Source organism: Sturnus vulgaris, chromosome 9 (assembly GCF_052056855.1).
Source record: "Sturnus vulgaris isolate bStuVul1 chromosome 9, bStuVul1.hap1, whole genome shotgun sequence".
NCBI lineage: Eukaryota > Metazoa > Chordata > Aves > Passeriformes > Sturnidae > Sturnus > Sturnus vulgaris.
In genome coordinates, this window is record NC_142251.1 from 11,534,805 (window position 1) to 11,558,226 (window position 23,422).

Sequence of the window (23,422 nt, forward strand, 5' to 3'; positions counted from 1 at the left end):
ATAATTTGCTATCTATATAGGCATATTAGGAAAAGATTCTTCTTTTTCAGTTTACTGCATTTCTCTAAACCACAATTATTAAAGCAGTGTGTTGTATGATTCTAGCACTCAATTTATCCTGACAGAGAGAGGGGAAAATTATACCACACGAGAGCCTAGCAAATTAAAATGGGTGTGTCTGAAAATTTTAGAGGGAACTGGTTTCTAAAATATTTACTAATTACATTAATTACATCCTCTTTCTGTGCAGGAAGCATCAAGATGATTATATGGGGAGGGTAGGAGGAAGAAAGGATGTTAAGCTAGCCCATTAATAGACCATTAACTTCTTCCTTTTGCTCTTGTGAAACCTATGCTCCATACAGATTAAAGGTGCAAAATGGGAAAAAAATAAAGAAACTTAATTCCATGTTCATGAACAATGCACTCAGCTGAAGTCTCCAAAATCATTGGAGCTCATGGAACCATCTATCTTGCCATGGTATTACCCTGGAAATGAGTCTAGTATTCCTGATGGTAATGCAGCTTACATCTTACCCAGCCCTGGCACCACCTTCTTCTATATAATATTATTAGGAGTATATAAAAGCACTCATCACTTTTCCACTACTCAGGATAGGAAATGAAACAGTAACATACTGGCTGTTTTAATAACGAATAGTTCCGTGCTCAACCAGTAGCTTAATCTTCCGATATATGTGAAATACTCCTCAGTGGGACAGTGTGTCATGCACTGACAACAAAAGATGAAAAATTTAGGGTTTTCCCCCCCTCATTATTAAAGAAATTACTCCCTGCATTTTCTGTGTATAAGTACTTTGCAGAATGACTTATTACGAGAATTTCACTGAAAAACTGAACTAACGGGATTGTGGATGTTGAAAAAAAGACAAAAAACCCCCCAATTTATCAAAGTAATTGGAGTTATGACATAAGGTTTGGACTTTATTCCAGATTTTGGGAGTTTGAAACTGGGCTGCCTTTTTTGTCCTGCTGAAATTATTGTAGCAGATGAGGCAACACATCTCTAGACAGGAGGCAGAGGCTTTACCAAGAGCTTCAGCTCGGATGTGCTTGAGTCAAAGGTTGCCCTTACAAGGTAATTGATTGTTAATCTGTGACTAGATACCTGCCTGGAATAACAATGACATTAGTCTTAAGAGCAGCAGTCCATTGTATGGACATAGGCAATTTAATACTGGAAAATAAAAGGCTGATGTTGAATTTTGCATCACAGTGACACCAAATTAGAATTCTAGCAGAAAAGGCTTACAGTTTGACCACCTCTTCTGAAACAGGACACATTCGTTTTCAAGAGAAAGACGAATACCTAGCATGAAGGCACAAAGATTAGTCTTACACTAACACAAATTTATTTTTATTTCTTTTGGCTCCTAAATCTCATTAAAAGGGCAGATTTCAGAAAAGTAGAAGTGTTCAGAGCACTGATTGTTTAATTAATGCTTCTAGTGGAAGAGTATAGGATCATGTAAGTCTACTCTATGCTGCAGCATTTCTGATCTTGCCAGGAGGGTATAATAACATAAGGCATCCTTGAACCACGTCAGTGTTGCTGCATCTTGTGGATTCTTTCCAGATTCAGTTCAGGAAGGTTTCTGACTGAAAGAGGCTGAACCTGGACACTTCAGGGCTTGCCCCTTCTCTTGGATTTGGTCTCGCAGATATTGAATTTCTAGCTGCTGCATTTCTATGATTTTTTCTCTTTCCACCTCTGGATTCAACCTCAGGACATCTGGGCTGGACAGAAGTTCACTGGAGGGAGCTAGAAGATAAAATAGAGAGGACATAATACAGTAACAAAGGTCCAGCTCATACAGTTCTTTAGTATGAACAAGGGAAAGCATCTTTCAGGGCTGAAGGAGTAGATCTAAATAGTAAGAATCTACAGGATTTAGCAGTTTCTACAATTAACATTAAAATGTAACAGGTACCACCAGGGAGACAAGCTAGAATGAAATACAGACAGTAATTGTTCACCAAGGACAAAAAGGGCTTCTGACCTCACTAGTAACAATATGGAAAAGACACAAGAACTATTCACCTGTGTCTTGAATTGCCTTTTTGTTCTTGTTTAGTCTCAGTGCTGACTGAAGGCTGTGCACCTGCGCATTGGCCACCCTCAGTTCTTGCCGTAAGTCGTTAATTTCCTTAATCAGACTCACATTTTCCTGCAAAAACAACATGCTCTGTAAGGAAAAGCACGGGTACTATCTGACTGGGCAATATGTATCTTCATATCTTTGAAAAAGACACTGGACAGTACAGAATCAGTATCCCAAGCAGAAGGTGCCAGGCAATCAGGAGAGTACACAACATTTCAGGTAACACCACAGTAGATGTGACACAGAACATGACAGTGTTCAAACCATGTTAGCTCAAGAAACTAATACTTGTTTTGCTTTTCTGACTGCAACTGCACTCCAAGGTATCTTCTTCCTTGCCAATTCCAAAGGGAAGCTCAGGGCCTTCCTAAACTGATCCAATTAATTCAGAATTAATGTGAAGAATTCCCATGTCTCCCTCCAGTGTGTATTATTTTGCTTTTCATTTGTCACCATATATTAGTTCACTTAAATTATATTTATCTCCTTGAAATCATTCAAAACCCTCTTCATTAGTTCTGACAGACATCATTTTTCCACGCATATATTAGGAAATATATAAAGCATGTGGAGACTGGAGATAACTTCTGCTAACATGCTGTTATAAGAAAAAGTTAGCAATGTATTAATCTTTTGTTCTTTTTTTGTATTAGTCAGTTTTCAGCCCATACAAGTTCAATCCTCCAATTTTTTAGTAGCCTACCATGAAGCATCTTGCTGAAGGAGCTGAGAAAATTCCAGTAAATATAATTTACCCATTGTTGCAACAGGTTTAAAGACTTCAGCAAAACCAGTATGGGTTAATACTAGTGAAGGATGATAACCCTGCTACTCATCATGTAGAAACAGGAGCACCATTAACTAAATATTTCTTCTCTGTATTCAAGAAAGTGAAGTGGAATTGTATATTTGCCTCTTACAAGGACAGTGAAAATCAATGACTAGGGCAATTGTTAAACAGCTGCCAGCATACTTGAACCAAGAATAGCAACTATTTCAGCTACCTGTGGTGTTTTTTCAGAACTTTTGGAACACAGTGGCAATATTTTAAAAATATAGATGGCAAAAAGACATATTTAGGGTACCTCACAATGCCAGTCTCAAGCAGTATGGAACCCACTAAAACAACAGGAGATAAGGATAAGGATGAATGAATTTTTCCCATGAAAATGGTGTCTTCAAATCTTGTTTTTTGCTTTTGTTTTAATGATTATTTTGGTTGATAGAGATAATTATGTTGCCACAAAAGATTGTGCGAAGCATATGACTCAGTTCCTTCGAGTATTCTTCTTAAAGTGTTGGCACCACACACCTGCAGGCTGGTCAGTAGTGAAGTACAAAGCTCACTGCACCTCCCAGTATGTGGCTGCACTCAGGGAGTTCAGGTTGGCAGCAATAGCTCAGGGCACGTGTGTGGCAAGATTATCAAGACTTCACACTAAGACAAGTACAGCAGCTGTGTTTTAGTTTCTTCTCAGCTAAAAATCACTGACTGGAGGAAGAGTGTGGGATTCAATAACATCTGAACTTGTTGGGCAAGAAGAGTCGCTCTTGCAGTGGTTATGTTGGACTATAAATGCAACAGCAGTTGGTGTGCTCAGGCAGCTCTGGAACTGTAATATTTTGTTGAGTCCGACTTGTCTAATTCAAGCCTTTAAATACAGATGAAATTTGACACTATGCATTTATTCCAGAGCTTGATCCCAAAAGAACACATGAAGAGAGTAACTTCCAATAGTCAGTCAAGGTAATTTTCTTTTGACCAGCTTTTGGGGTTGGGTCCTAGCATTTCCCTTTAGGTGTACTTTAGTCATGAGCATCTTCAAAAGTTCAGTCCAAGTGATTACTTGCTGCTGTCAAATGAAGATCTTGCTTTTGGTCTATCAGAAAATATAATACAAAGTATTTTTGTATGAAGCAATCTGGGCTATGTAGAAATGTCTTTGGTTTGTGTTTGGTTTGCTTGGTGCTGAAAGGCTGTTGGTTGACACTGATAATATTTTCCTGAAGAAGCCTTCTCTCCAGAGAGATTAGCCTTTAATTCAATATTTGCATTCTGACAGAACATTTGCACTGCAATGCAACGTCACAGAACGGATTAAAATAAATGTTCATGGGAAAACTCATTGTCACGGGATGTTATGGCAAAGAACCAATTGTTTCAGAAAAGGGACTGATCAAATGCATGGATAATGAGACCATCAGGCACAATGACACATCATATGGATGCAATCTACAGTCTAGGAAGTCCCTACAGTGCTGACTGTCAGAGACAGGTAGGACACATAGAAAATTTCATCCTATATGGACTTCAGTTTAAGCAGCACTACTTCAAGGTTATTCAGTGTCTCTGTTTTTATGTACCCAAAGAAGCCCTTACAAATGCAGAAGGCTGAAGGAAAAACTAATAGTTGAGTAACAGGCAACTTGTCAACTGGTAAGAATAATTAAATTATCTTGACAATTCTAATCATCTGTTGCAGCAGTCACTAGTGGAGTGTACCTATGAATAATCTCTCAAAGAGGAGGGCATAGCTCTGAAAATGTAAGCACAACTGAGGAATAATAGAGATACAGAGCTAGAAGACTGTTAAGATGTCATTTGCTTTTTCAAAGCAAATCCTCACAGAAGTTTCTCTAAACTAGTCTTAAAAGCCCCTGTGAAAGACTGGAAGGCCATGATAATTCCTGCTGGCTGTAAAATCTCATTAATCTACTGGACTTCAGAGAACTGCTTTTTCTTTGAAGAAACCAGGCTGGTTAGAATCTTTGATATCTTCATCTTCCAGATGTTTTATTAATTTGGTTTTAATCATCATTTCATGTTAGGCTTTCTGATCCAAGACATCAAGTATTATCATTATGAACACCATCTGTCACCCTATTCCAGTAAGGAAATTCTTCAGGTTATTTTCTGAACCCATCTCCTTTTGTGCCAAAGGAAACATCTAACTCACAGAAAGAGTAAAAAAAAATTAAAATAGCAGCAGGGAAGAAGATTGCTGCTGTCTAGCCCTGAAGAAGCAAATTATGAATAAATAGCAAACAACAGATGACTTAGGAGGGGACTGAGATTTAATGATCCTGAGGAAGCATAATAAAGTAACAATGCAGAAAGGGCTACTGAGGGGAAAAGGAAATGCTGACTGAGCAGAAGGAGATCATGTTAAGGAGAGACTAGAAAAGCTGTCCTTCTAGGATGTGTGGTGTGGGGCTCTAGGTCCTCCCACTCCAGATGAAAACAAATTGGATCTTTGACCCCAGAAGTCATGAGTTTACTTTGCTTAGTAAGAAACAAGGCTTCTGAGCAAGAGATCTTAGCACAAATAGACATATTCCCTACATATTTCTGAACTTCCTTGAAAATTTTGGATGTGAAAAGCAGAAAGTTCTTCTGAATTCACATCAATAGGCGTGGGACTATGTGACAAAGAAGGGATTTTATTTCTTCCTCCAAAATTACTTCCTAAACATTACATAGCAGATACAGCTTGACACCCAAACAAGGGCAAATTGACTATGATGGCAATTATAAATACTGTTTGAAATAAAAAATAAGTACATTAATTTCCTTAAAAACATCCATGCAGCAGAAGTTCCCCATCTCCTTTTAGGGAGTGGGAGATAAACAAAAGTATCTACAAAACAGCAGCCATTTCTGACTTCAGAGGTCTTGCTCTTTTTGTTTAGAAAAGTTAATAGAAGCGCTTGAAAAATTTAGGAATTTCTGGCAAGAAAGCCAAGCAAAACTATTTCAAAGTCCTAAGAAACCATAACAATAAGGTTATTAAAGTCTCTTTTGTGCAACCACTTCCTTTGTTCCCCCTCCATACCACAAGGAAAAGGCTTTTTACCTGTATGATGCGCAAGTAAGCAGTGTGGTGCATTTCCTTATCTTTCGTCACCTTCTTCCTTAAAACTGTCAAATTCCTCTCGTTATACTCTTGCTGTTTCTTTAACTGCTGCTGCAAATCTGCATCTTCTGCTTGAGCCCCCACCTGAGAAGGCACAACATATTGCCTCAGTAATTACACTACCAGACAAAGTCATGGGCAAGGAGAAGACAAAGGTCCCGACTCACCATGTCTGATTGATGCACATACTTGGTGTAGAGTTCACAGATACTATCTTTCATTTTTCTAGGATGGTGAATGAAGCTCACACAATGATGAAGATCTGCCTTAAATCGTTTGATGAGGGTTTCCATATCTTGTTTCTGCAAGAAGGATGCAGTCACATTCTTATTTGGTTCATCAGAACACTCCATCATGCGATTTTCTACAAAGTCTAGTAGAACTGGTGAAAACTCTCATATACTTTTTTTCCACGTAATTAAAAAAAATTCATTAAAAACTCACTGGGAATGTGAGCACTATATGTTGAACAGCAGTGATAGATCTTAGGAGTCGTAATAAGCCAAGATACTTTTATTATGTAATATCAGTGCCAGCCTCCAAAGATATCATCTGAAAAACAGAGTTGGAGGAGACCCACCACGATAATTGAGTCCAAGCCCTGCACAGGACATCCCCAGGAGCCACATGATGTGTCTGAGAGCATTGTCTAAATGCTGTCCTACCTTCTTATTTATAAACAACACACCAACAGTTAAGAAGAGAAGGCAAGGGACAAAACATATCAGATACATGCACAGCTTGCTGATTTCACATCAGGATTGCCTTCCCATTCTCTCTTGGTTTCTGCCAGGCCTCTCTACCTGCTTCCTCACTCATGCACCTCCTGCTAAGCTCCTCCACCTTCACCTGCCAGGCCCTTTTCCTCCCTCAAGTCTGGTTTGTTGTCAAACAAGGGGTCCTTGACTCCTCCATCGATGAGACCTTCCTTTATGTCATCCTACTAATGCCTAAGTGGTATCCTTCATGCTGCTCCTGTTTAGGCCAAGTGTCCCCACATTTCAGGCTTGGGCAGGAACAAGTAGTTCAGCATCCACCTCACTGTTCTGTTAAACTCAGGACAATATGTGTTGTCCTGGATTTTTTTTTTTTAATATCTGGATTTTTTAAAATATGAATGCTCTAAGGTGGTTGCAGGCTTGGAAGTTTTGTGTCTTTGTCCCCACTGAGCAGAGACTCTCTTGGTCCTTGGACACAGCACCCTTGAAGTAACTGTTTGCTCAGATAAATGCTTCACCAGTGTTTTGTCCCCACCGATGTCATTCTGTGGGACCTGCATGGTAGGAGTACCCCATACCTTTTCCATCTCTCTGTGCACCTCACGAGCAGTTGCCTTCTGTTTCTGTTGCAGTTGTGTGATATTCAGCTTCAGCTCTATGCTCTCCTTGCGGAATTGTTCCAGCTCCTCCTCCATCTGAAAGGAAGCAGGAGGAGGAAATCAGGGCTAAAAGAAGACGTGAAAAAACAGCACATAACAGGAAAACCAGAGACTTGAGGGAATAGGTCCCCCTTCAGGCTGAATGACAACATGAGAAACATCAATTTTGTAACAACACTGCCCTCTGTCAGAATATATAGAAACCACAGAAATGAATGTCCAACTGTTGAGTCACATTAATTTAAATTATGTGATACTTCTTAAATTACTTGAGCTGAACGGGAGCTCTGCCATTCCATCTGAATAAAAATGAATGAGATGGAAATGGACAGTCAATACTGGAAAGAGTAAGGGCAACAATAACTAGAACCTGATACTGAAAAGAAACAAATGGATTGAAAACTGTGGATACATATGCAGAACACACAGGAAAAACCAATAAGGATATTACATCATTTACTTATGGTGCAAGATGATGACCAGAAAAGATAACAGGGATTTCACCTTGCTAGTCTGAAGTACATACAAATTGTTCATTAGTTTGCATTTTATTTAAAAGACTATGTCACCATAGTCCTAGTTTGGCTGAGCTAAGGATACATCTATGCAGAGATCATACAAAGTTTTCTATCATAAGTAAGTTCCTTCAATGAATTTGCTACATGCTAAGTATGAATACATTCAAATTTCCCACGCATCAACTGATAAATATCATTTGTCCATGTACCTAAGCCCTAGCAGAGTTATGTTTGCATAAATCTGCAACATTTCTGAGAGAAGAAATGTACTCTCTTCCACCAGGTCAGTAAAAGGAGTGCCTTGCAAATGCTATAGGGTACATGGACGGCAACCACATAAGTATAAGATCTACTTTTAAGCAAAATCTAGAATTACATACAGAAACTTAAATAACTATGTTGATCACTGGTAGCCTGTGATAGAAAATTAAATAGCTATTGTGTACAGATATCTTTATTTAGCTGCACGAGTATTGAATAAGTGCTGTGTATCCTTGAAAGAAGTCAAGGAACAACCAGGGTGGAATCTTTCATGGACTTGTTGGGTCATCTTTGTATTTAGACAATAGGCTTAGTAGCAGAGGCCAAATGAGTGTTACTCACCTCACTGATCTGTTTCTTCATTGTCTCAATATCATTTTCACGTGACTCTATTTGCTTCTTAAACTCCTCTATTCTGTAACTCAGTACAAACTTGAAATTTTGCAGTTCCTGATTTTTCATTTTTAGATCATTTATATGCTTCTCCTGGAAGAAATAGGCAGAGATTTGAATCAGACTCAGCACTCAAACAGATCCCTAGGACAAGGAACAAATATGGCAGAGGCAAAACCAGCAGTCACAGATGTTGTGGAAGATTGTACTCCAGTTGCAGGTTAGACGGGAGGGGGCAAATAATGCTGAGCCATCTACAGATCCTAGAACAGGGGATAGGAAAGTCAATATCCTGAACTTGAGCTCCCCAAGAAAAGCTTAGAATGCCAACTAAAAACCAAAATCCCAAACTAGAGAGCTTAAATTCCTTAAGTTGAAATCAAGTTTCCAGTCATATGACACTCTCAAAAAATACTATTAAAATAAACATCTCTATTTAATTCAAGGAGGTGATTTTGACCTCATCCAATTGTCCACTTTCTCACCTTCTCTAGGATAGTTTCAGTTCTCTCTTTAATATCTGTCTTTAGTGCCAAGATGTCCTTTCTTAGTGATTTAATGATGTCTTGCAGCTTCTGCTGTTCCAGTCTCATTTCCTCAATATCCCTGTTTCGGTCCTTGAGCTCTTTCTGTAGGCTGTTCAACTAGAGAGGCAAAGTAAGAACTTAACAGTCTCCAAAAGCTGTGCACAACTTGGTCCTCCTATGCTATAGGATACCTTGTAGACAGTGTGGGATAAAGGATATCAAGATATGATGAAGGAGTAGCACATCACTTAAATACCTGTAACTCAAAAGCGGGTTGAGTATCTTCTTTTTTTTTAATGTATATTCTGACAAGAATACCAACTGCACTAGAAGGAAGGAAGAAAATTGCATCCAGCAGCAAGAAGAGTATGGATATTATACCTAAGCATCAGCTGCAGATAACATTCAATGCCACATATTTACAGACTAGATTAATGGACTAAATTGACATGCCATTAAACACATTCAATCTTCAGTTATAGGTTTTCTTGTGCAGGTCTGATACTAGCATAGAATGAAAGATACCCTTTTATTCATGACTCCTATTTCTCCTTTCAGTTGGATGTTGGACTCCTTTTCTTCCACGAGCTGTCTCTCATACTTGTCTTTGAGTTCCAAGATTTCTTTGTCTCCCTCTTCATAAATTAGTTTTTCCATTTCTTCATGTACTTCAATCTGCTTCCTCATATTCTCCTTTGCCTGCAGTTAAGGCAAACCAACATTAGAGAAGGCAAGAGTAAGAGACCAATAAAGGAGAAATACAAAAGGTTAATTGTAACTGTGTTTTTCCTAGGAGAATCTATGCTTCATGGAATATTCAATTGCAGAAATATCATCTACGATAACATTTTAGTGGATTAAAGTAACTTTAGAAACTGATAACATACACAATGAGGTTCTTCTATTTTCTTTTTAAAAAATAATTCTTAAGACTTGAAAGCTTCAAGTTAGGAATATGGCCCAAATACTAACATCAGCAAACTTGTTCTGGCTGCAGAAATCACAAACCAGTATCACTTAGGATCTTTAAAATTGCTGTTTCTGATGCATTAGGACCAATAAGCATTCAGGTTTGCCTCAGTCTCTGTATGCCTCTCTTCCTTCATTCTTTTCAAATTGGTATCACAATACAGGGCTGCAAATAGTAATGGTGATTGGATTTTATGACTCTAAATATATAAGTTATATATATATCAGTTATTTGGCTGCCTTTTGTCAAGCCAAGTCTTTGGCCTCAATGTGCAGGTGTTTTTTAAATATTCAGGATATTTATCTTTGTTCCTCAAATTATGCAGGTAAGAACCTCAAGGACTCAGGAATGTAATTCACCATTTTCAAAATGTTCTCTTCACTAGAACAACATGGTTGAATCTTTCTTTCTTCAATTAATGTAAATGTATCATCTAAGTCACATTAATAAACAGGAATTATAGGATGTAGGAGAAATGGAGATGAAGCTGAGAAAGCCCAAGGATATTAATCCCAGCAAGTTACTCAATGTATGAAACCCTAAAAAGTTGGTAACTCAGCTGGATCTTCCTTATCACTATTCTACCTGTCAAAATATTTTCCCATGGTTACAGGCAGATTAGGATTTGCATGGAAGATGCCAACCTCTCCTGTCCTAGGGAACATTTTATCACAGTTGAAGATAAACTTGGTCAACAAATCAAACTGCAAATCAATTTTCCTACCTCTTCCAACAGAACAGATTTATCTTTAAGTTTTTTCTTGTAATGTTCTTTTAGCTCCGCCACAGCCATGGTTTTGCTTTCCTCCAAACTGTGCAATTGTTTCTCGTATTCTTCCTCCATCTTCTGGGATTTCACCTGAAGCTCCTGGTATTTCTCATTTTCCATTGAGAGTTTCTGACTACTCTCAGATTCTTTTAACAGGAAACATATGGAATGGATAAAACTAATAGAAAAGAGGAGTGAATCCTATCCTTCTGCAGCTATCACTACTGTCTTTTTGGCAGCTGGTTGCAATAAATTGCAAGTAGAAGAATTTCACCACTTTCTTCATCAGATATACAGGGGCTTTAGACTCTGTAGCCATGCAAAACTGACAGCTTGGGATGACAACCATGGCAGAGCTGTATAAGCTCAACTACTACCAAGCATGAATAGGCAATGGACTCATTTATGGGGGAACTCTTTGGTACTAATTTGTAGTACTTTAATCTTGATTACAAATCTGGAGTCCAGGTATTTCCAGGCTGTGTGCACCTCCTTGCTGAATTGAATGACTGCACTGTTCTTGCACAGTGAGCTGTGCATAAATAAATAAATTACTAATCTCAAGAGCCAAACCTCTAAGATACAGGGCCCATGTGCATGTTCTCATCATGGGCATGTGTATGGTGCAGTTTAGACATACATTTGGTCTGCACCAAATACCTACATGACATACATCCATTTTTCTTTATACCTCTACTCGAGTAATCCCTCCCTGTCATATCATTTGCTATCAATAAAGCATTTCCCCCAGTTTCTAGTTACAAACACTTGTTAGAGTCTCACCTAGCTGTTGCACCTCCCTGGCCTGTTTCTCCATCAGCTCAGACAGTTGAACCTGGTGTTGTAGTTCCTGTTTTTCTTTCTCTTCCTGTAAAATCTGGGATAAAAAAAAAAAAAAAAGTTTTAATTTGAAACTAGACAAAGCAATGTCCAAATTGTGCTCTTGCTCCTGGTGAGGAATACATACACAACAGAAATACATTTGAAATCTCTCATCAAAATTGAGATGCCACGTGTCATTAAAATAAGTTTTTCCATATATTAGTTTGTTTTGACAAGTTAAACTAAGGAAAGCTACGGAAAAGCAGAAAACAGGGTTCATATAATACCAGGTACTGATCCTAATCTAAAAAGAAAAATTTGTGAGCTTGAAAAAGCCTCCACTCCTTTAAGTATGCCTGCCTGAGGAGAATTTGCAGTTCCATAAATTATTGTCCAGATATTAAAGTTCAAGCTGCTTCCTGTCTCACTTGAAGCAACATTGAGGTGCTAAAATGCTGACATTTTCATAGTATGACATAAACCTAAGCAAGAGTGAATTTTAGATGCCATTCTCTTGGAATGTCAGCCTGCCACTACAAATTACTTAATCTTCTAAAAAGGCACAAAGAACTGGAGCAAGAAAACAGCTGAGAAATTTCCCAGAGATGGTAGGAATTGTACCATAGTTACAATATTTTCATTTTCTTCTCACAACAACTGTATACGTCTTGCATAAGCAGAAATAATCCATTTGTCTGATGGATACAACTAGAAAGGTTAGTCCCAAGTCTAAAGCTGTCATTCAGTTTAATCTTAACATGCACTTGATACTTGAACAGGAAGTACAACTTGTCTGCCTAGAAAACTTTTATTCACCTTCAAAGGCATTTGTTTGCAAACCTATAATACAAAAATCCAAAGAATTTTTAGCGTAGCTGAGATTATTATAACTTTATAGCCAAGCACTACTTATCAAAAGATCTGAAGAACCACAGAAAAAAACCCAGCAGAGATAAAACAGAGGTAGAGGAATCCACAAGAGTTTAAATGGCTTTCTTGTACAAGCTTAGGTTCTACAAAAGAGAGGAAAAATAGAAAGGTTAAAATTCAGGTTATTTAGACAAAAAAAAAAAACAAACCACAATGAGACAAGCCAAAGAGTCTGAAAAAAATACTTGAAGAAAACATTAAAACACATAATTAAACCTCCTCAAAAAATGACTGTCAAAAACCTACTGGAACAATTGTAGGTGCAAAAGACAAGAGAGGTATAAAAAGAGCACTTGAAAATTACAAACCTGTAAAATACTACAACTAATAAGTAACTTGGCAAGCTTTCATACTGAACTCCTTTATGTGGACTCAAACAGAAATACTGCTTGAAGGTACTATGCACAACTCGACAAAATAAGCAGTAACAAATCACCAGAACAGGACAATATTCACCCAAAAGCTCAAAAAGAACATGAGGTTGACAAGATTGACTCATGTGATATATAATCCCTTACTTCGAGTTGTTTTACAGCCAGAGAAATTACTACTGGATCCCTTACCTTATACATCTAAAAGAAGTCCAGAAATATAACAAATTACAGGTCAGAAATTCAGTGTGTGCACCAGACAGATGGACAGAATAGCATTATCAGACACAGATAAATAAGACACAGGGAAGAATTATCACAGCCTTTGCTTTTCAGGGGAGTCCTGCTTCAGGACCACAAAGAAATCAATAAGCACATGAACAGAAGACATCCAGGGAATATATCTTACTTTTATTTTCAAAAAACATACAAGAAACCTCAGCAGACATTTTGAAAAATCTAGGCAGATTTTTAAGGACATAAAGAAGGCAGCATTAAGGAGAATGATTGTTAGTCCTGCAGCAGCTGCAGCCTTATATGGAAAGGAGCTTTTAAAGCACAGTGCCATTTCTACTACTGATCCTCAGTCTCAGGCACTATTTATTGTGCTGGTTTTATGTGAAGACACTTACAGGCTACCTAGAAGAACTCTTGCATCCCCTTGTACCTATAAGATACTTGACTCAAAGGTAGTTTCATGCTTTATAAATATCAAGAACATCTTAAGCTGAAAAGGAATGATTTCAGATGCTGTATGGCATTTCTATATACGTAATGGAAGGTTGAATTCAATTCTTCAGTGAAAGATTTCATAGTATTTGGTTCTGCAACATGAGTCATACCTGGTGTTTAGTTTTAAGGGAGTCTATTTCCTGAGTGAAATTCTCTTCCAATGCTTTTATTTTTCCTTCACAGTACAAGTCCTTGAGACGTAGCTCATAATCACTTTCTGTCTGTAGATCTTTCACACAAATCTGCAGGTCTAGTATTGCCTGACTCTGTTAGGACATGGATGAGAAAACAGTCTTAAGAGAGAGAATATTTGCCATTAGCAACAGCCTGCTAAGGATGTTTTATTTACATGGACATATTATGAACAACAGCCTTTACAGATAATCTTCAAACAGATGATCAAGAAGTTCTAGAAGTGAAGTTCCTTTGTTGTCTTACAAGATGGTTTATAGAAAAGCATCTTTTGACTTCTCTACTCCATTAAAAGTGTTTTCAAGAGATTGGGGAAAGTATTAGAGAAAAATCTAATCCACACTTGCTGTTCATGCAATGCTGTTTGCATATTGACAAGCCACTGCAGCAACTCGCTGTAAACTCTTTGACCAAAGCCATGCAAGCCATATAGGACTGACTGGTAACATGCATTATGCAAATGCAATTCACAGAAATCCTACTATTTATGTTCACAAGTTGCTCCTCCTACCTTCTCGTCTATATCTGATCTCATGATCAACACTTCCTCAGCATACTCAAGTTCCTGTTCTCTTTTCACTCCCCCACCTTCTTTATCATGCACTTTCCAGATAAATACACAGCCATCCTCTGAGGCAGTCAGTAGAAATTGGTCATCACTTGTTACTGTCATCTTAGAAGGAAGGGATGACAAGATAATAGATGAGACATGGAAGAATGGAGACAGTTTTATTTTACACCACATTTTTTTCCCCACCCACATACACTCTCCATTTCTACCCCAGAAAGTCAGCTGTGGAAATAATAACACAGTCCCACCATCAACATTTTGATTATGCCTCCTATTCCTGTTCCACCTTGGTTGAAACAACAAAGGGAAGGGAAAGAATATGTGTAGACATTGGACCTGCTTCGGGTCTCAAAGCCATAGGAAGATTTTTGAAAACCTGAAATAAAAAAGATCTTCTAGACAATTATAGCACAGACAGGCAATTTGTATGGCAATTCTGAAGGTCTCTAGGGTTTTTCTTTGAAAAGTTGCATGAGCTACAGGTGGCTAAATGTTTTCTTTTGAAACTACAACTAAGCTCACCAAGAACTATGTAGTAGTAACTGCTGTCACCTCCTTCAGACCTCCTGTGACTGTCTAATCTGGCATTGAGTACCTGGGAGCTGATACAGCTTGTAATTGAGGTGAAAGTAGAGTTACAGTAACTGAAGTTCATATTCTAATGTTGGACTGTGCAAGGACAAGTCAAGGTGCTGTAGTTGACAGTGATACTTACAATACAAAAATTATGACCCATTTAACAACACAGAATATGTGGCTTCCTGGAGAATGGGGACCTACCAAAGCACACTGAGGGAGCTGGCAGAAGTGCTCACTGAGCCCTTTCAGTCATATGGCAGCAGTACTGGCTCACTAGAGAAGTCTCAGCTGTCTGGAAATGGGCAAATGTGATGCCCCTCTACAAGTGGTGCAGTCACCATCCCTGGAGATATTTAAGAGATGTGTGGACGTGGTGCTTGAGGACATGGTTTACTGTGGATTTGGCAGTGCTAGGTTAACAGCTGCACTCGATGACCTAAATGATTCTATGACAAAATTATCTTCCTCTTTCTAGAAGAGCTGTATCAAAGTTCTCCGTCCAATATGCCATGTTTTGTAATCTGGTGCAAGCCACTTTTTAGCCAAAAGCTTATTCCCTGACATATCTAGAGACAGGACTTCTATGAATGCTGCAATATTCATTCTCCATGCGCAGACTCAGCCTAATTTTAACATATTATGCTATGAATTGTGAAGGAGAATCAGCCCTAAAGGAGCTATGTGCAGCTGGCACCTCAGGGAAAAGAAAGAACTCTGTGCTACCTTTGTAACAGCACCTGCATGTGCCTGGTACTCGCTGAAATCCTTCTTCAGAGTTAATGGGTACTTCATAGCTCGAATTGTCCCCAGGGATGTACCAACAAATATCGTGCGCCCGGAACGCGAGACAGCGACAGTCGTATAAACGACGTCAAAAGCAGGCACCTCGTGCTGGATCTAAAGCATAAAGCAACAGCACAAACCACCACACAAAACATGAATATTACATCAAGTATATGATTTCCAGTTGCATGGAGCAATTGTTATACCTCTGCCTGGGGTAGCACATAATGTAGTTCAAAGAATCTATATGCCTATAGAAGTACAGCATGAACAGTAATTAGTATTAAGTTTGATACAGGAAAAAAATTAGATTTAAAAGAAGTATTTAGATATAGAATCTCTATATTCATTATAGTTGCCAGTATTAAAATGTCAAGCCAAGTTATGTGTGATCTAAAAGATGTAATGGTTATCACATACAATTTACTACCTTTCTGGAAAAAAATGCATGTAGATACAGTGGTAAATGTGATACACTTGTATTTCAGCAGAATAGTTGATACAATATTGCCTAGTTAGCTTGTCAACTGGATTAGAAGATTTCTAGGTAAATCCAAGTAAAATTACAAAAAATAAAACTACAACAAAATCTCAGGTTTCGTTGTAAAGGACATAAGAACACAAAAGTGCCAGTAAATACCAGAGCTTTTAAAACCAGACCAATTCCTATTTACCAAATGGATGCTAAAGAAAGCAAAGAACCAGTACCCTCCCCAGAGAATGGAGCAAAATCCTGGAATTTGTTAGCTCACCGTAGACTCTGAAATTTCTTTGAGAGTTTGGTCAGATCCAACAGCAAAGATAATTTTGGCATCATAAGTCAGGGAAATGCTGCTGTAGATGCAGGTCTTGAGCACACACTCTGACTCCTTTTTACCTGTCAACAAATTCCACTCATACACAGCACCATGTGTGTCACAGGAGACGAATTTAGTGTCATCTGCACTCCATTTAATTGCATGTACCTGACAAAAGCAAAACACGCCAAGGAGCTTGATGTGTAGATTATAGACAGACAGCATGGAGTCATTGTACTGGTAAAGCCATGACAACTTCAGAATCACACTTCAAAGCCTTACTGAAAAACCTCTAGGTGTTTCTCAACCAATTATATTTTAGCATTAGAAAAAACCAAAAGCAGTAAGAACTATTTTATGAACACACTATCAGGGAAAAGTTAAATTCAATACAGAGTAGTAGATTTTATTTTTATATTATATTACTGGGATATTTTATTTTGTTCAGCCAGCTGCCAATCGTTCACCTCCAATTTAAGGGCAGACTTTTCAAATGTATCTAGTGCATGAACATTTTGCCTTCTGACTAATGAAAACTGAGTTTTCTATTTCTGTTTTTACGTTTTGGGGCCATCTCAAGATCCCAAATTGTACTTTACCTCTTCAAAATCAATTAGTTAATATATTAATAAGTTCTACTGTATAAGATTTGTTTACTAACCTTCCCAGTATGCCCTTTCAGATTAGTAACATTCTCAAAGGTGATGCTGGAATAAATTTGAATCACATTTCCATTAACTGCAGCAAAAAGATGGCCTCCATTACTGAATGAGCACTACAAAAAGAGCATAACCACCCATTACTGTAGATGGAATGGATAAAAACATTCATGCATTGAATTTCAATTACATCCTTTAAGATCAAATTGTTGCATGAAAAGAAAACTCCATTACATAATTAGCCACTTATAGTTTTCTTAATCAATGCTTTCCCCTGTAAAATTCAGTTCTCGAGTATTTTTGAGCAAATTATCCCTTCTGCTGCATTCCAGGCCCACACTTACACATCAGCCTCTGAGCCTGTTCCCCAATAGTCAGAATCAATTTCTCTAAGTTTGATATAGGACATCCTATATCCTACTAGGATGTACTGGAGAAGTTTTTATTTTCTGTCATATTCTTTACCACCCTGCTCCCCATAACCCCTCAATTTCATTTTTGCACCACTCCTTACCTCTCTACATTTTTTCACAGCAAACTCCTTGAAAACATGCATGTCCTCATACAGCAGACTTATAAATCGTAGTTTGTCAGAAAACCCAACCAAACAGAAAAAGCCAGTGGGATGAAGTGATACTGTGTATGCTTCCTCCTGATACTCCTTACACAGCTCCAAAGTGCTGAAAGAGAAAACCATTGAGCTGTATGGAATAGGACAAATTCCCCATTGCACACTTGACAGGATATTATCTGGCCCAGCAAGGACACCTGCAGCTAAAATCTGACTCTGCCTTGTCCTTGAGGAAGTGTGTTGTTATTTAGTTAAGTAATGATCACAGAGATGTTACAGGAAACAAAAGCAAATTTGACTTTCTGGTACACAGAGAAGGCGTGGAAGTGCAAGAGCAAATCCTTGTGTACTGTAATATAATGAAGAAGGTAAATGAATTGCTGATTGCAATCCTACACAAGCATCTCTTGAGATTTGTTTTCCCCACCAGGGAACCTCAAGATCTGGAGTCATTTTGCTTAAGAGCTATGCCTAAGAAGCAGGATATGGGACAAGAGTATCTTAAGACAAAGCTGAATGAAAGAGTTTTTTCCAAAATACAAGAAGTCACAAAAATACACAAAAATACATAAAAATAGCTTAATAGAAAAAGCTTTGTATTCTTTTGGCACCAGTTTTAAAATCACTGTATATTCACACTCCCCAAATCATGTCAGTAATACCATTTACATCCCACACCACACAATAATTTTACCAGAACAACATTCATTCATATGAGATTGCTGCTGCTGCCTCCTAAATACAATATACAAAAAAGTAAGAGGTAATTACAAATACAAACAATTCTTTACTTTGTCTTGTAATTCCAGATGCGGACAGATCTATCCAGGGAACATGTAGCAAGAACGGGTTTCCAAATACACATGTCCAGACCAGTGATTGAATTAGAATGCAATGGGAAATTCATATATGCAAAATAAGATGTCTTCTCCTGAGAAGGAATGAGAACATTAAGAAATCACAAAGATTTCATTGCAGGCAGTTAAGTCAGATAAAAAAAATCTATCATGGGTCTTTGCATACAGTTGTAGAATAGACTTGAGGGAACCATTTAATCCTTTCACTGAACTAGTCTGAACACAGCAATGTTTAAAACCTAACAATGTTGGTTTTAAGTTTATAATTAATAATCAAGAAAAGTGATGCAGGGCAGAGCAGTGAGAGCAGAACATAATTGTAGGTATATAAGAAAGGCAAGTTAGATAAATAAATAAAATTGGACCTACAAGAATTCAGTTAATACCTTCTGGTCATGCACATATTTTAAAAGAAGTCAAGTGCTGAGTGATGGAAAACTTCACTAGGATGTCCAGCTACCACATGCTGGAAGTGAAGCACCAATAAAGTTTTAGGCTGCATGTGGAAATAGGACCCCTAACTACAATCCCTCTTCCTGTAAAGATCTTTCTGTATACCTGTACACAGGTTATGTACTCAATTCCATATAAGTCTATTTCATGATAATACATTTTTCACTTGTCTTTGTATTATTTCATTCCTTCAGAATAGGGAAGGCTTTCCATTATGTTTGTATTTCACAAAGAGGTTTCACTTCTAGCTAGGACTTCAATAACTATCATTTTAGAGTTGAATGAGATTCCCATGGCTGTTCCAGCTTTATCATTGCAATAAAGTTTCTGCATATTACATTGGAGCAGGGACCATGCATTGAGGATACATTGAGGATATCTCAGTTAAAGCCTTAGTAAAGTGGTTCAGCAGTAACAGGCACCCTTAAATGGTCTTAAGTGTTCTCTATCGTTCTGCTGAATAGCATGAGGTATTCACAGGGAGGGACGCTTGAGCAAGGGGCTACAGAAATACTGCCCTCAGAGAAACACACCCAGCACTTCATATCTTGAATTTAAGGATTCATTTGAAGGATTTAATGAGAATTCATCACAGAAAACAACACCAACTAGCCTGTATAATTTCAATACTGGACATGAAATCTGTGGAATGTGCACTTACCCTTATAAGTTTGGTGGAGAACATAGTAAACATGTAGAGCTGATTTTTATTTGTGCTAACTACCATCGTTTCCTCAGAGGGGCTGAAGCATATACATGTAATGTCCTGTCTGCTTGACTTTTTTGGCTCAGTGCTGAACAGGTCCTGAGGAAGCTGAACAAGAAAAGCATCTCATGGGTGGTGCCAGGTTTCTATGATTTGGTAGTAGGTATGCATACACACAAACTTCTGTTGTAATGCTCCTCTAATAAGCACAGACATAATATCAGCAAGACTTGGATATTTAATAGCACATAACTACTGCAAGGCAGGAAGTAGAGAACAAGAGGACAGCCTAAAGGTATCTATAACATTACAGCTGAAATAAAGTATCAGGGGACATTTCAGCAGTAATCTGAAGTGTTGCACTAAACAAGAATTAAAATGGTAGTAGAAAAATATCAAGAAAAAAGCTAGAAAGTGTCAGAATGAGAACTGCCTAAAAACTGTGATTGCAGAAAAACAGTTCTTTGTAATGTATCATTTACGGTAGATAAGTCTTATTACAGGGTCTCATGCATAGGGAAAAGCTGACCTTTCAGAATGGGAGTATGAAGTCTTGACCAGCTCATTAGAGTTAAATATTCTTATGCAGATATTTCAGCAGGTCAACGCATACAGTTTACTATAGAACAGTTAGAAGGATTATTTAAGAATGCACATGTCTCATGACAGCTCTAATAAACACCTGAGGGGAGAAAAACTTCTCCTTGGAAAAAAAAAGCAGCCAAGTTCTTCAAAATTGATGTAAACTATCTCTTAGTCCCAAAAGTCTCCACAGATAAAGGTTTCTTAAAGGTTTCCTGAAATTTAGCAGCCTTAAAGCACATTTTATATGTGGGAAGGGAACATACAAAACTACCTTGCAAAAGGTCATCAGGCACTGACTTTCAGTTTGACCTTTGGCAACTCCTTTCAACATCACCAGGACAGTTAGCTAATCCTTACCATGCAATTTAGCAGTGTGCTAAAATTTATCATTAATAACTGAACCAGAAACACTCACAGTTCTCTAAACAGGGCTCTGCTGCATAATTACTTATAAAAACTTTTTTCCTCCTTACCCAGACTTCTTGACTCTCCTTGAAGACCTCCTTTTCCTTGGTCTTCTCAAACAGAAGAACAACTCCTGGGCTAGGTGAACATGCAAAGCCTTTGGAATATGCTGCAACTGCAGATATTTGGGGCAAAGAATGCTGCTGTAAACCATTATCTTCAAAGGCCAATCCACTAGAAACACCAGAAATGCAATTAAGAAATGCATAAAGACTTAAAAATAAAGAAGCACAAATAAAAAAATGCTAAGCAGCAACTGACATCATAAACTGGACAAGAAGGAATAACTAATCTGCAGGCAAAATCATGGAACTATTACTAATAATATTTAACAGATTTACCTTTCATATTCTTCTGTTGTTGTATCTTCTTTTAGTTCCCTGGGTGGTTTTCTATACTCCAAACTTGTCTGCCAGTGCAGCTCTCCAGTTTCAAACAAGGTAAGTTTGCCTGTGTCAGTGCCACATATAACTTCCTCCTTGGACAGCCAGGCATGGCACAAATAGTTTTCTGGTTCTCCCCTTTGTAAATTCATCTGCTTTAAATATCCTTCACTGTACTTGAAAAGTTTAAAAAAGCCATTTCCAGTGATACAAACCTGGGTATTGTCTTGAGGATTAAAGCTCACCTATGGAACAAAAAAGAGAGGAACTATTTTTTTCAACTATGTTCACAAATAAGCAAATATTTTACCTGTTCTGAAGAATTTCTATACCAGATACAGGAAAATAAACAAGGCAGAATGGTTCATAGAAACATACAGGAATACCAAAGAGAATAAGAATTAGCCACCATAACTACAATCTGCAGTTCTCCCCCTTTCAAAGAAGTGTCTATCAAAATTAAATTACAGAAGGCCAAAATAACTCTTTACTACTAATTAACAAATTTTTCCAGTAGCAAGCTTCCTGAAAAGTGGGACCATTTGTTCTCAAAAGGCCAGGAATAAATTCTTTATTCCTGTATTTCAGGCTACCACTATGCACATGAATTCATGTAATTAGGTGTTTGTTTGTGAAAATGATGGAATAGCCATTTCAATACTCAACATGAACGATACGAGAGGTAATTTGAAATAATTTTTATGCTTAAGGGGACTTTAGACAGCCAGAGTCTTTATACTGCCCTCTTTTTAAGAACTGAGCTCATGAATGAAGTAGTTCAGCCAACCACTACTTGTAGCCATACCCCAGAAAAAATGGCAGCTGGAATTCAACCAACACATGTACTGAAAGTATCTGACCTCTCTACATGGAAGACTCTAAAAAGGAGCACCCAAAGCTGGATGAAGAAATCATTTGTGTGGCATCAGTCTGCTCTTAGCCACTCTTCTCCTCTGACTTGAACACAGAAGACAGCAGGAAGAAAAAGGTGCACTGAGAGCTTCCAAGAAGTGTGTTACAACTACTGAGCACAGGCAATATATTTAGAGTGTGCTTTTGCAGGGACACAAGGGATACATTACACACTCACTGGCCTGTTGTACTGGCCCTGTAACATAGATCTCATGTGATATGAGAGAATCTCATGTGATACAACAGATACATTAGAATGTTCATTATGGGTCAATGCAAAACTTTATTTAGCCTAGAGTGCTATTGCTGAGGGAGGCCAACAGCAGATGTCAAGAAATGTCAGAGAAACTGTATGATATCTACGGTGTGGAGCCCTCTCCTCCTCTTGTCGTGGATAAAAGCCATGTGGCCACGGGAAAATGCACTGTGCAAGTCCTGAAGGATAAACCTATGTCCAACCTCGCGCCTGCTAGTTGTTGGGCTAAAGTTTGATCGTTTTATCCCCCTGTTTTGGAAAGTGAAGTATGCTCCCGAAGAAGCAGTCAGCTGCCAAGGGGAGTGTTAATAATGAGCCGCAGAGACGCTGGCACAGCGCGGACTCGGAAGTTTTGGAAGCAGGCGGAGCTGGAGCCGTTACCTGGCAGGGGCCGTCCCCCGCGGCCTGGACACGGACGGACGCCGCCAGCTGCTGCTTCTCCCAGAGCCAGCAGGCGAGGTGCCCCTCGGGGGGGGCCGTGGCAGCCGCCAGGAACCGGCTGTCGGGAGAGAAAGCGAGGGACACCGTCTGCCGCGCCGGCAGCTCGGCGGAGGCCAGCACCTTCCGCCGCCGCGCCCGCTCCGCCGTCAGCTCATAGACCGCCAGCACCGGCTGCTCCCCCGCCGCCTCCGACACCGCCAGGAACCGCCGGTCGGGGCTGACGGCCAGCGCCTGCACGCCCCGGCTCTTCTCCGTGCCTGCGGGGAGCAGAGCGGTCAGGGCGGGCCAGAGTCGGGACCGGGGTTGGGGTCGGGACCGGAGTCGGGGCCACCTGGGATGAAGTTGTGCCACTTATGCTCGAGGTGCAGCCGCAGGCAGCCCGCCCCCGCGGCGTGCAGCACCACCTGCTCCTCTAGGAAGCACACACCGCCGGCCACCCCCGGCCGGCAGCCGAACACGGCCACGGGCAGCACGGCCGCCCCCGCCATGCTGCCGCTAACGCTG

General features: G+C 39.0%; 1 protein-coding gene across 1 annotated transcript; it reads right to left on the reverse strand.

Annotated features, from left to right (window-relative positions):
- Positions 1-1,350: 1,350 nt before the first annotated feature.
- On the reverse strand, positions 1,351-23,406 carry CFAP57 (cilia and flagella associated protein 57). Its single transcript, XM_014872148.2, is given in 23 exon segments — positions 1,351-1,645; positions 1,647-1,783; positions 2,063-2,189; positions 5,978-6,121; positions 6,205-6,339; positions 7,335-7,451; positions 8,537-8,680; positions 9,073-9,231; positions 9,640-9,813; positions 10,809-10,999; positions 11,637-11,730; positions 13,819-13,974; positions 14,412-14,573; positions 15,774-15,947; positions 16,586-16,798; positions 17,292-17,405; positions 17,804-17,969; positions 18,652-18,791; positions 19,832-19,984; positions 20,935-21,100; positions 21,268-21,554; positions 22,859-23,175; positions 23,217-23,406. Coding segments are annotated over 23 exon segments (3,741 nt in total). The 3' UTR covers positions 1,351-1,564.
- Positions 23,407-23,422: the final 16 nt, after the last annotated feature.